The sequence below is a fragment of the Vitis riparia genome, chromosome 2, assembly GCF_004353265.1.
Source record: "Vitis riparia cultivar Riparia Gloire de Montpellier isolate 1030 chromosome 2, EGFV_Vit.rip_1.0, whole genome shotgun sequence".
In the NCBI taxonomy this organism is placed as follows: domain Eukaryota; kingdom Viridiplantae; phylum Streptophyta; class Magnoliopsida; order Vitales; family Vitaceae; genus Vitis; species Vitis riparia.
The window spans coordinates 1,224,772-1,240,621 of NC_048432.1; the positions used below are offsets into that span (position 1 = coordinate 1,224,772).

Below are 15,850 nucleotides of genomic sequence, written 5' to 3' on the forward strand. Positions count from 1 at the left end.
GTGTGTGTTGAGGGGGAGGAAGAAGATGGAGAAAAAACGAGAAAGGAAAAAAAAAAGGTCGGTCACCTAAAAAAATGGGAAGAAAAAAAACTAAAAGGAAAAAAGAAAAAGGAAAAAAGAAAAAGGAAAAAAAAAGAAATGGGAAGAGAGAGTGGGTGTGTGGCCAGTGGGTTGTGGTGTTCGGGGAAAGAAAAAGAAGAAGAAGAAGGTCAAAGGAAATAATAATAATAATAATAATAATCATAGGATAGGGATAGCAATTTCACGGGTTTGTCGGGTCACCCGCCTCGATTAGGACAGGTATGAGAGCATAGTAATCGGGGATGGGACGGGTTTGTGCTTAATTTTTAAAACCCGAATTGGGTTCGAGGCGGGTTCGGGTTTTGTAATAATCTGCCTCACCTCGAATATAAAATTACAAGTTTACCCTTTATATCTTACAAAATACCAAAAAACTCCACCTATAAATATTTGTTTCCTGATTCTTCCTTACAGTTACTCCCCTTCAACACACAAATCTTCCCTTCTCACTGTACTTAGACGTTTACCTCATCTTCAACACAAAAATCTCCATTTCTCACTTTTCTCAAACACCTAGCTCTCGGATTGATTTTCCCAACTCAAAAAATTTCTATCTCAGATTTTGAGTCATTAGGAGAGAAAGGAGATAGGACTCATAGCTTGTGGAGAAGACAACCCCTCTAGCTTCATTTTCTGCCTTCTTGAAACACAAAAAAAATGAAGTCGAAGCTCACCTAGAGTACCAAAATCCGAGGTCTAAAGGCTTTGGCTTTGTTTGGATTTCTTGTTTTCAGGTTAAAAAAAACCCAAAATTTCTAGGTTTTATTTGCTCGAATTCCTCTTTCTTGTTCTTGCCCGAAATCTCCATGTAATTTGTTATTGTCAAAGCCAAACCGATTTGATTTAGTGGTTTCACATGCATGAAAACAATGAATGATTTTATGATTTTTATTTCCCTTTTATCAACTCATTAATTGTAAAAAAAAAAAAAAAAAAAAAAATCTTTGCTTTAACCCTAGTTTGAAATTCGTAATCATTTTTTTATAATTTTTATTTTCATATTTATTTTCAAAATTTTCATTTCACGTAGATTTCGTTTATGTGCTATTTAGAATTTAACAACTCCACAATCCGTAATCATTTTTTTTAAAAAAAAAAATTCTCTATGTTCTGTTTGATTTCCGAGAAAGTGTGGGAAAAGACATACACAGGTCGGGTCGGACCGGGAATGGGATTTTAATGGTTATTTGAAAATGGGAACGGGACCACGAACCCTGCCCCGCATCGGGTTTGGGACGAGGATGGAAAATAATTATATATTTTGGGACGGGAATGGGATAGGGGGAGCCCATCCCAAACCCATCTCGTTGCCATCCTTATTAGAGGACATAGGGTAGGGAATGAGGGGTATGGGAGGAGGGAGAAAGAGAGTAGGTGGGGTAGTTGGAGGAAGGTAGGAAGAGAGAGGAGAGAGGAGAGAGAAAAGAAAGAAAAAAGGGAAAAAAATAAAAATAAAAATAAAAATAAGAAAATAAATAAAAATATAATAATAATACTAATTAAAAAATAAAAAATATAGAAAATAATGAAAATTAAGAATTAAATAGTGAGTGAGCCAAAAATATCATGTGTAATTGAGATTTAAAACTAAGGACAAAATTGGGCTCAAAATCAACATAAAAATAAAATTGGGAAAAATTTTGGGGTCTACACTTTTCTATTTTAAAATTCTTAATTTTAATTAGTTTAAAATTAATTTAATTAATTAATATATTTTAGCTTAATTTTAAATTTCTAATTTAAACCTATGAGAAAAAATAAATAAATAAAGTAAATCACTATCCAAAAAGATTCTATACCAGAATTAAAAAAAAAAAAAATTATCAACAACAAAAAACAAAATGTAATGTCCTAACAAGTTCATTTTAGTTAGTGACAAAACATTTTTTTTCTTAAAGTTGGATGAAAACAAAAAATCTCATAATTAGACATTTTGGTTAAAAGGCCTAAAAGATGCTATTATAGTAAATAGTTAATTTCATTTACTTTTTCTAAGATTTTAATTAAATACATACTTTCTCGATTAGTTTGAACTTCCATCAAATGCATTCTCTATACTTTTCATTTGTTATGTTCACTTATCTCCCCTCTCACTCAAAATATGATATTTTAAACCAATAGAGATAAAATGTTTAGCCAAAACTTTAAGCAAGACAAATGAAATTAATCCTATAGCAAATAAAATATTTATAATTTATTTATATCATATTATTATAGGCTATGCTAGTTCATTAACTTGATTAGATTAAGTTGACAAATTTTGTTTCATTTATCTTGATTCAGGGCTTCATATTTTCTTGTGACTCTGTTCAAGATTCAAGATTGCTATAGATTCAAGGAGAGACAACACATGTAATTATAGAGAGTTATAAAATCAGTATTAACTTTACAAGTGATATAAAGTGGAATTAAATGAAATTAAGCGTTCCTTTTAATTAAAAATGAGGTTTTAGATCTATCAAGGCCTAGAGCGCTCAAGCACACTTAAGAGCTCAAGCTTTTAAAGCCTAGACTACCATATTTCACAATATATAAAGTTCCATTTTTTTTTTTCATATTGTGCCAAACTCATTTTGGAAAATTAAGATCTCATGGTTTCACCATAGTCTAATTTAAAGTGAATTATAAGTCATTTTTTCAACTATATTTTGAATTTCTATAAATATTAAATAAATATGTTTAATATTTTTATTTTTATTTCTTTTCAAAAGATTTTACATTATTTAATTATTTAAGTTGATTTTAAATTAAATTATATTTAAATTATTGACTTAAAACTTATTACTTAATTTTTACTTTAAATATTAAGGTTGTTTAATAAAATCAACTTATAACTTATTATAAATCATCAAATTGAAACATTTATCCTCATAAATTATTATTAAAATAAAGGAGATCAAGTACCTGTACAATAGCAAAGGAAATTGTGGGGTAATTAGGACAAATTGGGGCAAAAAGGTTAAAAGAAGATGTGGACTTAAAAATAAGTTAATTATTTTTACTTATTATTTAAAGTTGTTTTTAACTTCAAATTACATCATTAAATTATTTTATCAAATATACTTAATTTACTTAATAACTTAAATTAAGTTATTAAATTATTTTAAGTTATTAAGTTGGTTTACTGAACACACTTAGTAGAAAAAAACTTAATTTTTTTATTTATTTATGATTTTTAGGTGAGTTTCAACCATTTTTGGATGGACAAATAATTAAAAAATCAAATTTATTTTACCCTACATTCAATTATTCAATTATGTGACTTGGAATGACTTTTGTATTACAACACATAATAATATGGGTAAAGTGATACAAATAATAAAATTTCCTGTTTCAATGCTGCAATTGCACCCCAGAATTTTCTTTTTCAAGGAGTGCAAGAATGGAAATGGAATATACATGAAAATAAGATAAATTACAATATCATTGTGCAAAGAGGAATCAAAACACTTTTAGAATATATTTTTGAAAAATAAGTTAAACATACCCATATTTTCCTTTTGTTTTTAAAAATCGGTGAAAACAATTCATACTTGTTCTTTAAAATTTGTTTTTTATTTCATTTTATTTTTAAAAATTATTTTCAAAAAACAATGACAAAACAATGTTAGAAAATTTTAAAAACAATTTGCTATTTTTAAAAACAGAAAACTGTTTTAAATCACACGACCAAACAAACTCTAGGCTTTTGATAAAATTTCTTAAAAATAATTTTCAATTATTTGAAAACATGGAATTATGTTGAAAACTCAAATATGAAAAATAATTTTTTAGCTTGTATTTTATGAAAGCATTATATACTTATCTATAGTGCAAAAATTTTTGGACCTATTTTTCATGTTTTCCATTAGTTTTTAGAGCATTTTATAAGAAATAACCGAAAACATTTGAAATTTGTTCTAAAAATTCATTCTATTTTTAGAATATGTAACGACCCGCACCCAACCATGTAGATATTGTCCGCTTTGGGCCCAAGAGGACCCTCACGGCTTTAAAACGCGTCTACTTGGTTAAGAGGAGCTTCTACATATATAGCGCTAGGAACATTCTCCCCTATCCGATGTGGGACATCACAAACACCCCCCCCATGCAGACACAACGTCCTCGTTGTGTCCCATGAGATTGCGGGGCCAAACAGACAAAGCCAAACAAACCTCCACACCGGGGTCGGGGATCGGCTCTGATACCATTTGTAACGACCCGCACCCAACCATGTAGATATTATCCGCTTTGGGCCCAAGAGGGCCCTCATGGCTTTAAAACACGTCTACTTGGTTAAGAGGAGTCTCTACATATATAGCGCCAGGAACATTCTCCCCTATCCGATGTGGGACATCACAAACACCCCCCCATGCAGACACAACGTCCTCGTTGTGTCCCATGGGATTGCAGGGCCAAATAGACAAACACCCCTTACGGAGCCAAACAAACCCCCACACCGGGGTCGGGGATCGGCTCTGATACCATTTGTAACGACCCGCACCCAACCATGTAGATATTATCCGCTTTGGGCCCAAGAGGGTCCTCACGGCTTTAAAACGCGTCTACTTGGTTAAGAGGAGTCTCTACATATATAGCGCCAGGAACATTCTCCCATATCCGATGTGGGACATGATGTAACGCCCAAGCATTTCTTGTAAGGGTAATTTAGGAAATTACTAATAATAATTAAATTAGTTAATTAATTAATTTAATAAAAAGGAAGAGAGGTAAAAGGGTAATTTTACGAATAAATACCCTAGGTATAAATTAAAAATTTTATTACTTCCGTTCTTTTCTGAATAGAGTTCCTATTCGCAGAATTCCAGAGAACGTAGGTTGGAGTTAGATTTCAGAGTTGAAGAACAGATCTCTATAGGTAAGAATCTAACCCCTAGTTTAATATTTTAGATTCATTGATTAATTTCAAACACATTAGATATATTTTTTTTTTGAAAACCCCAAATCTAGATTAGGGTTAGATTATTTTATTTTTAATTCGTTTTAATATCAAAATAATAAAAATTTAAGATTTTGATTTTATTGTTGGAATTTAGGAGATCTTAAATTTTATTAGATGAAAAAAAAAAAATTTCTTGGAAAGTTTCGATTTTAGGTTAGGGTTAATTTAAAAAAAAAAAAAAAAAAAAAAAAAAGAACGCGTGTCCACAGCACTGGAAGGAAAGAAGGAAAAAAAAAAAAAAACAAAAACAAAAACAAAAGGGGCGTACGCGTGCTGTGCTAGAAGCAAGCAAAAAAAATAAAAAAAAATAAAAAAAATTAAAAAAAAAAAACCTTACTTTTTGGTTTGGTGTACCCAAGAGTCATGAATGGCTTTTGAATTGTTTAATTAAATAATAATAATAATAATAATATTTAGTTTTAGATTAATAAATAAGATAATAGTAATAATGGTCTTTTTTTTTTTGTAATAAATAGAATGAGAGATTTAGCAATATATATATTATTTATAGAATTTTATAATGAAATAAAATTGTAATTTAATTAAATTAGTAATGTGTTATTAGAAACAAATTGAGAATTTATTAATTTTAATTAAATAAGGAATAGAGTAATTAAATTATTACTTTGTTAATCAGAAATATTAATCTTAACATTTAGAAATTTTTAGGATTATCAGATTTATATTTTGAGGTAAATAGTAATAGTGGTCTTTTTATTGTGTTAGGTGAGGAGTAGACTTTCAGGGTTATTTTTCCTTCAAGGTCTTTGCATATTTTGAAGTAAGGGAAGTTAATGTAATATTTATAAAATTAAATTATTTTATATGTTATTTTGAATTGTGGAAAAGAAAATGATATTTTGTTACCATGCATGGATCAAACTGTTTTGCACTAAATATCATGTTGGAATATGTTGTTTTATTTATGACACAAAATACGGAGATATTATGTTGTGTAAATTTGAATACTTGAACAAAAACATCACTCTGGTTTATTTGGCCCTTGTTAACGGGATATAATAGTTGACTATTCGGCCTTGTCAACGGGATATAATAGTTGACCTTTACATTTCATGGTGGGAATGTAATTGATTTGGACCCCAGCCTCTAGGGGTTTGGTTAGAGGTTACTAGTACTAGTAGTGTTTGGTTCCGTCCACCAGGAACAATTTGAGGCTAGCCACCTATTTGAAAAGTCCCACCTAATTGGGCATTTGATATTTGATAACCAGAATAATGAAAATTGAATGGATTTGATTGAATCTTATGTGAAAGTGTTTGAATTTGATATGAAAATGGTTGGTTGAATTTTGAATATATTAGTATTGTTGAAACTCTGATATTTGATGGAAAAAAAAATGATATCTCCTATTTGAAATGAAAATATTTGATCCATGAATTGCATTAATATTCCTTATTGGGCTGTGAGCTCATTCCCAATTGTTGAAAATTTTTCAGGTACTCTTAGTTCAGGTGAGGAGTGATGGCTAGGCTGAGGAATAGTCATCATTAGAATTTGACTTAGGATTTTATATTGGATTTTGTTTTAACTGTTAATTATGTTCATTTGGATCATTTGATATTTGGAAGTTATTTGGAAATTGAATTTGAGGATTTTAGATTTTGTTTTGCTACTCTGAACAGGTATTTGGTAATTGGTAACATCCAGTTACAATATGATTGTTTGGGTCAGATTATACTTTAAGCCTTCGGGTTTGAGGTGTGAAATGACCGTCACACCCTTGGAGTGGGTCTTGGGGCGTGATAGAATAAATTGTCAAAAAATTGTTTTTAAGAGGAATGGTACGATTTAGTTGGTTTTGTTTCGAGTATTAGAATTAAAACGAATCCATCTAATTAGCTTTCATGGATTAAGAATCGAACTAACTGAATTTAAAAAGAAAGCCGATGGGTTCAAGTTTAATGATAATAATTGATCGAACTTGGTTTAATTTGTTTTAGTTTAAGACATTGGGGTTAAAAAGCTTAAATAATACTATTAAAGCAAATATCATCTTTACAACTTATTTGAAATCATATGATTGTAATCTATATTAGTGCATTGATCTTATTATATTAAGATGATTTTGTTCCATTTATTCTAATTTAATACTTCATATTTTTTCCATGACTTAGACTCCTTTGAAGATTCAAGATTGATATAGATTCAAATAGAAATAATACATGTAGGTATATGGTGTAACAATAAAGATAATGACTTTTATAAATGATATAAAGTGGACTTTCGAGAATAAAGAAATCAAACATTCTTTTTAATTAGAAATGAGATTTTCATGGTTTGTGAAGGTTTTTTTTGTTTTTTTTCTTGTTTTTTTTTTTCATATTTTGGGAAACTCAATTTTGTGAAATTAAGAATTCAGATGCACAATTTGCAAAGTTTTTAAGAGGCTTTTATGGATGGTTGTATTGGAATTATTGATTAACCATATGATTAATTGAAGAATTTTTAAAAGGTAAAAATTTGGAAGTTAAGTTTGGTTTTCGAAAATTTTGAGGAAAAACGAGAGGGAGAGAAAATAGAAAGGAAAAGTATGAAAAAAAAAAAAAAATAGAGTTGAAATCTATAAATTATTTTTATTTGCTATTTCAAACTCATTTTATTTATTTTAACTTATTAATATAAAAATTAAATAATTTAAAAATACATAAATTTCAAACTAACATTAATTATATTTGATTTTCTTTAAAAATTTCCATATAATAATCAAACATAAGAAAAATATTTTTCTTAACATTTTTTTCTTTCATTAGTAGTTTTTAAGAACCAAACATAACCTTAGGCTAATCGGTTAAAATATTATCTTTTCACAACCCTGAAGGCACCTTCACGACTGATATCTTGAATGTTCAATTTAATTTACATAAATGACTATTATTATAGCCTATATATTTGCTTTCATGGTTATATTCGACTTATCATTGATTATTCAAGCGAAACGATCTAGCTAGCTAATTATATTTTATATTAGAAAATTAAAATATTTATTTATTTATTTTTAAATGGAGTGTGTGTTATTGATTCATACAACTACTTTTCAGTTAAAAATGTATCCAATCTATTTTTAAAGTTAGAAAATGTCTATGAAACTCTCTAGCTAGCTAGCTAATTCAATTTTATATTTAGAAGAATAAAATTATTATTATTTTTATTTCTAAAAATAATGAATTGAGTTAGTTTAGTTAGGGATGACAATCGACTAGATTTTTTAGTATCCATTGGCCTGCCCCCTAATGGGATGTGTTTGAAATTTAAATAAACAGGTTTTAGGCAGGTTTGAGAATTTTTAAAAAAATTTTAAACTTGAGACGAGTTTGGAGCAGGTTTGAGTGTCTTGTCTCGTCCCATCCCGCCCCGATTATATATAGAATTAATTTTAAAAATTAATTTAATTTAATTTTTATTTCCCTATTTTAATATAATAATAATAATAATAATAGTAATAATAATAATAATAATAATAATAATAATAATAATAATAATAACAACAATACTTTTCAAGAAAATAAGTTCTAAAAAATTATAACATTTTAATTATTTATAATATAATTAAAAAAATTTAAAATATTTTTTTTTATAAAATGTTAAACTGTACGGGTATGGGAAATTCGCATACTTATGTGCCTCACTTTATCCCATTTAACTTTTTTTAATGGGACGATTATAAGAATTATTTTGAATAAACGAGATGAGGTTGGGATGGAAGACAAGTCCTAAACCCACCCTGTTGTAATCCTTTTGTTTAGTTATGTTTGATTGGCACTACCATTCATGTAGTTAAAGAATTATCCAATCTTTGTTTACGGTGACAGAACTCTTTTTTATTTCAAGAAAATAAAACTGTTCTCGAACATATCCAAAATTCTTACCATGAAGTATAAAGAAAAATAAAAAATAGAGACGAAATCCATAAATTATTTTTATTTTCTATTTCAAACTCATTTTATTTATTTTAACTTGTCAATATAAAGATTAAATAGTTTAAAAATACATTAGTTTCAAACTAACTTTAATTATATTTGATTTTCTTTAGAATTTTTTATATAACAATTGAAAAAAATATTTTCCTTAACATTTTTTTCTTTTATTAATAATTTCTAAGAACCAAACATAACCTTAGGCTAATCGGTTAAAATATTATCTTTTCACAATCCTAAAGGCACTTTCATGACTGATATCTTGAATGTTCAATTTAATTTACATAAATGACCATTATTATAGCCTATATATTTGATTTCATGGTTAGATTCGACTTATTATTGATTATTTAAGCTAAACGATCTAGCTAGCCAATTATATTTTATATTAGAAAAATAAAATATTTATTTTTAAATGGAGTGTGTGTTATTGATTCATACAACTACTTTTCAATTAAAACGGTATCCAATCTATTTTTAAAGTTAGAAAATGTCTATGAAACTCTTTAGCTACCTAATTCAATTTTATATTTAGAAAAATAAAATTATTATTATTTATTTCTAAAAATAATGAATTGAGTTAGTTTAGTTAGGGATGACAATCGACTAGTTTTTTGGGTATCCATCCTCCATGCCCCTAATGGGATGTATTTGAAATTTAAATAAACGAATTTGGGACAAGTTTGAGAATTTTTAAAAAAATTTTAAACTTGGTTGGAACAGGTTTAAGTGTCTTGTCTCATCCTACCCCGCCCCAATTATATACAGAATTAATTTTAAAAATTAATTTAATTTAATTTTTATTTCCCTATTTTTAATATAATAATAATAATAATAATAATAATAATAATAATAATAATAATAATACTTTTCAAGAAAATAAGTTATAAAAAATTATAACATTTTAATTATTTATAAAATAATTAATTTTTTTTAAATATGTATTTTTTTATAAAATGTTAAATTGGACAAGTATGGGAAATTCACATACTTATGTACCTCGCCCAATCCCATTTAATTTTTTTTTAATGGGACGGGTATAAGAATTATTTTGAATAAACGATATGACGTTAGAATGGAAGCTACACGTCCTAAACTCCGGTTGTAATCCTTATTTTTAGTCATGTTTGGTTGGCATTACCATTCATGTAGTTAAAGATTTATCCAATCTTTGTCTATTATTACAAAACTCTTTTTTATTTCAAGAAAATAAAACTGTTCTCGAACATATCCGAAATTCTTACCATATTAGATTTTAGTTTCTAGTACTGAATTTTTATTTCTATTTTTAATTCTATTTCTAATTATGATTCAAACCTAATAATAAATAAAAAAATAAAATAAAATTCGCATTATTATTTTTTATCTAATATTTTGTATCTTTCTATTATACCTTAAATCTTATTAATATTAAAGAATCAAATTGAAAAAAAAAAAACATTCAAATTAATTAATTTATGTTCATGCAATTCATGAACTTTCCTATTCAAGAAAATTGGAAGATAAAATTTTCTTTCCTAAACAGTGAACCAGATAATATGATGCATGTTCAGTGAATCAATCTTTCCATATTCTCCATTCCTCACCCTCAATATAATCTGATGATTCAGGCCTATTTTCCGTATCAAATCTCTCTGGTTTTCTCTAGATTTTTTTTCCCATGGAAGGCTTCGGGGTGAAGATTTTCTTCAATGTTGTAGTAGTAGGGTTCTTGTTCCAACTCCTCGAGGTGGCTCTGGCCAGAGGCGGAGGCTTCAGTGTCGACCTCATCCACCGTGATTCCCCTCATTCTCCGTTCTTTGATCCTTCAAAGACTCAGGCGGAGCGGCTGACGGACGCGTTCCGCCGGTCTGTTTCTCGTGTCGGCCGCTTCAGGCCTACTGCCATGACCCCGGATGGAATTCAATCCAGGATAGTCCCGTCGGCCGGGGAATATCTCATGAATTTTTCTATCGGAACTCCACCAGTTCCGGTCATCGCCATTGTTGATACCGGCAGTGATCTCACCTGGACGCAGTGCCGGCCCTGTACCCACTGTTACAAGCAGGTTGTCCCATTATTTGACCCCAAAAAATCATCAACTTACAGAGATTCTTCCTGTGGAACAAGCTTTTGTCTGGCTCTGGGGAAGGACCGCTCATGTCGCAATGGAAAAAAATGCACATTCATGTACAGCTACGCCGATGGATCCTTTACTGGCGGAAACCTAGCAGTCGAAACGCTCACTGTCGCGTCCACCGCCGGAAAACCAGTAAGCTTTCCGGGGTTCGCGTTCGGTTGTGGGCACAAAAGTGGTGGCATATTCGATAAAAGCAGCTCTGGGATAGTAGGCCTTGGAGGTGGGGAGTTGTCCCTGATTTCCCAGTTGAAATCCACCATAAACGGACTTTTTTCATACTGTTTGCTGCCTGTTTCCACCGATTCCAGCATCTCCAGCAGGATAAATTTTGGCGCATCCGGCAGAGTCTCCGGTTACGGCACCGTCTCCACTCCGCTAGTTCAGAAAGCCCAGATACCTTCTACTACCTCACGTTAGAAGGCATCAGTGTGGGGAAGAAGAGGTTGCCATACAAGGGCTTTTCGAAGAAGGCTGAAGTTGAAGAGGGAAACATCATCGTTGATTCCGGGACAACCTATACCTTTCTCCCCCAGGAGTTTTACAGCAAGTTGGAGAAATCTGTAGCAAATTCCATTAAAGGGAAACGAGTCAGAGACCCAAATGGGATTTTCAGTCTGTGCTATAACACTACAGCCGAGATAAATGCTCCTATTATTACAGCTCATTTCAAGGATGCAAATGTGAAGTTGCAGCCATTGAACACATTCATGAGAATGCAGGAGGATCTGGTTTGCTTTACAGTGGCGCCTACTTCTGATATTGGGGTCTTGGGGAACTTGGCTCAGGTGAATTTCTTGGTAGGGTTTGATCTCAGGAAGAAGAGGGTCTCTTTCAAGGCTGCTGATTGCACCCAGCATTAGAACTGTGTAAAGTATGGGACGGGTTGTTTGGAAGATCATCACATTTGATTTGATTTGATTGATTTTCTAATAATTTGAGTCATGGGTTTTAATTACTTTCTTAATTTAATGGGGTTGGTCAATCTCTCCATCATTCTATGCATGTATTCTTCATATCTATTACCATTCTATTATGACGTGTTTGTTTAAAGAGAAAATGAATGAGAATTACAAATTTTTTTTTTTTCCTATTCATTGTTGGTTAAAATAGAAATTAGGGGCTATTTCACAATGTTCTTACTTATTTTTAGAAATAAAGTTTTATTTCAGAATTTAAATATAAAAAATTTAATTTATCCCTGATGAAACTACTTTTATGTATAATGGGAAAATTATTTTTCATAGTATTAATCTTTTTTCCAAAATATTTTTTCCTAAAATATGTTGGATTTATTTTAAATATCAAAATATTTAATTTTTTTCAAATATCAACCATAATTACACTGAACTTAATACAGACAAGTTCACTTACTTTGATTATATTGATTGATATGATCAATTTACTTTTAAATAAATAGAAAAAGTTGAATATTTTAGTTTTTCCTTTTAAACCTATAAGGAATCAATGACATGATAAAACCAAATATGTCAAAAATGTTTTTTTAAGCTAAAATACTATGCTTTGTAAAAAGTAGAAATATGCTTTTTAAAATAATTATTAATCAAATCCTAAAAATTCATTATTCAATTTCATTAACCTCGTAAGTTGAAACCAACCTACTAAATTTGGCCAAGATTTTGAGTCCGGCACCATTTTCAACTGAGAATGAATTCCCATACAGACAACACCAACTGTTGGAAGTTGGTTGGAGGCTATTCTTCTGAGTTATGACAAATGCTAGCTAGCAGGTTTAGGTGAAAAACTGCATAACTAAATCGACCTATTTACAAACAATGGCTCCAAACTAGGATGGCAACGTGGTGGGTTTTTTCGGGTACCCGCCCCGTCCTATCCCATCCCTAATGGGACGGAATTTAAATTTAATAAACAGGTTTGGGATGGGTATTGAATTTTTTTTTTAAACCCGGGGCGGGTTCAAGTATTGCCCCATCCCTTCCCGCCCCGTTTACATATAAAATTAATTTTAAAATTAAATTTAATTTAAATTTTAAAATTAATTTAATTTAAAATTTTATTTTACTATTTTTAATATATAGACAATAATAAAAAATTTAATAAAATAAGTTATAAAAAATATAATAATTTTATTATTTATAAAATATATTTATTTTAATGTAATTAAAAAATTAAAAGTGGGAATTGTTTTTAATAAATGGGGCAGGGTTGGGATGGGGGCGACCCGTCCGGAACCCACCCCGTTGCCATTCCTACTCCAAACGGTCTACCAAGGATACTATTTCCACTCGCGGCACTAAAAATATAGGACGGGTATCAAAACATAATTTTGATTTAATATTAAGTTTTTTTTTCCTTGAAAATTTGGTTTTTCTTGGGTAGGAAGGCATCTGATCCCCTCGAAGTTCATGCTGGCTCATGTTAAGTTTTTTTCTTGGAAATTTGGCTTTTCGGGGGCTCTGAGTAAATGCCGACTTTCCTCCCTTTTTTCTCATAACTAAGGTGATGTTTGGTTTTTTTTGCTGAATAGAAAAAATTAAAATATTTGATTTTTTTTCTATTCAGTTAAAAGTAATCTATTGACATCGTTCAATATAATTAAAGTGAACTTATTATCAATATGTTCAGTTTAGTTATATTGAACAATGTCGACATGTTACTTTTCGCTTAATAGAAAAAGTCAAATATTTTAAGTTTTTGGCTTAAATTAACTTTTTCTATTTAACAAAGAAACAAACACTACCTAAATCACAAAGGTTTTCTTTTCAAGGGAATTAATTTATGGGTTATTTGATTAAAAGAGTTTAAATAATTTCAAATTTGTAAATCTAATCCTCCAAAGTTTTCAATCTAAAAAATGACCATTTTTTGATAAAAATTATTATTTTTCTTAAATAATATTGTTCTTTTAATTTTTTTATGAAAATAATCAAAATATTACCGTTATCACATGTGGCTAACAATATACACCTTCCATTCTCTTGTTTTTCATTGTTGTTTTCTAACTTTCTCCTTCTGGTGATAAGGATTCAAGTGATAAAAATTATCGGTTTGAATTGATAAGGATTTAATAGTTTGAACTAATAAAGATTTTAGTGATAAATATGATAAGGAATATCAATGAGTTTTTGTTTCAATTTCTTCCGTAGTAACTCCTCATTGTGATTCAAGTTCTTCAAGTCAATACACTTGCAATTCTCTTTAGAAAAGATTTAGAATTTGTTCAAAAAATTTACTCACCTATATGGTTTTTATAGTATTATGGTTTTTGTAGTATTAGGAATTAAAATAAACCGTTATAATTAGTTTTCATGCATTAAGAATTATCAATTAAATGAACTTAAAGAGAAATTTGATTGATTGAGTCCATTAGGTTCAAGGTTTGAAATATCAGTAAATACGGATATATTGGTGCTTGAATTTTACAGATATATCAAATAAATATATATATATATATATATATATATATATATATATATATATATATATATATATATATATATATATCGGTGGATATTGTGACAAAAATTTCGATGAGGTGAAAATTATTCAAAATTCATGAATTTTTTTTAAAAAAAACTCCAAATAATAATAAAATAAGTAAAAATACACATGTTAAATTTATTTTGTAAGTGTAATTGATATAAATATGGTTAAAGAGAAAAATATCAGTAAGTAAATATATATCTAAATATATAATTTATTATTTATCCTATTAAATTAATTTTAATTTATAAAATATTAGAACTTTATTATTAATTTTTTTTTTAATATTTTAGTATTTTTAAATATATTTTTATTTTTAATATTTTAAAATAAAGACATTCAAAATTAAAAGGATAAATATAAAAAATTTAAAATTTGAAATGACAGTTATTTTTTAAAATATGATTAATGAGATAAATGGTGATACATTTAATATTAAAAATATAATTTATTTAATTTAAATACATTAATGTAAAATAAATGATGATGCATATATGATTTTTTTTAATATTGATATATTTATATTTAATTATCATATAAATGATATAAAAAAAGACTTGTTAAAAAATTCTAACGTTGGTTTTTATATTTTTACTAATCAATTAAATAAATTTAAAATAAAATAATTAGAATTTATTTTTATTTTTATTATTTTAAAAATTAGCTTTAACATATTTAAATTGAGTATATGGTTACATATGGCATAGTAACCTTTTGGTACCAAGGAATCAATCTAATCTTTTTGGTCTGGGCTTGGGTTCGAATCCCTCGAGCATTGTAAAATACGGAAATATGGTCTATATATACGTCAACCAACGCTCATGAATGTTTTAAGTTCAAATTCCTCGAGCATTGTAAAATACGGAAATATCGTCTATATACCCGTCGACCATCGGTCATGAATGTTTTGGTGGAGAGTGCTGATAAGCGAAAAATCGCTTTTGCGATGTTTCAAACACTGATTAGGTTTAATAATAATAATTATTATTAAAAGGCTTGGTTTGATTTGTTTTTTTCATATTAAAAACCGACTATACGGTTCGATTAGTTTTTGGATAAAAAATGAATCGAGCTGACTAATAAAAAATGAATCAAACTGACCTTATTTACACCCCTATAAGAAACAATTGAAAACATTTGAAATTTATTATAAAAATTCATTCTATTTTTAGAATAAAATATCAAAAAATTGTTTTCAAGAGGGATGTGTGCGATTTAGTTAGTTTTGTTTTAAGTATTAGAAGAAAAAAGAATTTCACGATTAAGAATCTGTAGACCCCCCTCAGCGGCAGGGTTTTTTTTTATTATTCT

The 15,850-nt window shown here is 28.7% G+C and overlaps 1 protein-coding gene across 1 annotated transcript; it reads left to right on the forward strand.

Annotated features, from left to right (window-relative positions):
• Positions 1 to 10,618: 10,618 nt before the first annotated feature.
• LOC117906018 (aspartic proteinase CDR1-like) lies at positions 10,619 to 11,937 on the forward strand. The gene is made up of 2 exons (XM_034818947.1): positions 10,619 to 11,284; positions 11,386 to 11,937. The coding sequence occupies exons 1-2, from the start codon at positions 10,619 to 10,621 to the stop codon at positions 11,935 to 11,937; spliced, it is 1,218 nt and encodes a 405-aa protein (XP_034674838.1).
• Positions 11,938 to 15,850: the final 3,913 nt, after the last annotated feature.

Coding starts and splice junctions, on each gene's coding strand:
- LOC117906018 (XM_034818947.1), top strand. CDS start 10,619: ATGGAAGGCTTCGGGGTGAAGATTTTCTTCAATGTTGTAGTAGTAGGG. Junction 11,285..11,385: donor ATAAAAGCAGCTCTGGGATA/GTAGGCCTTGGA, acceptor CACCGATTCCAG/CATCTCCAGCAGGATAAATT.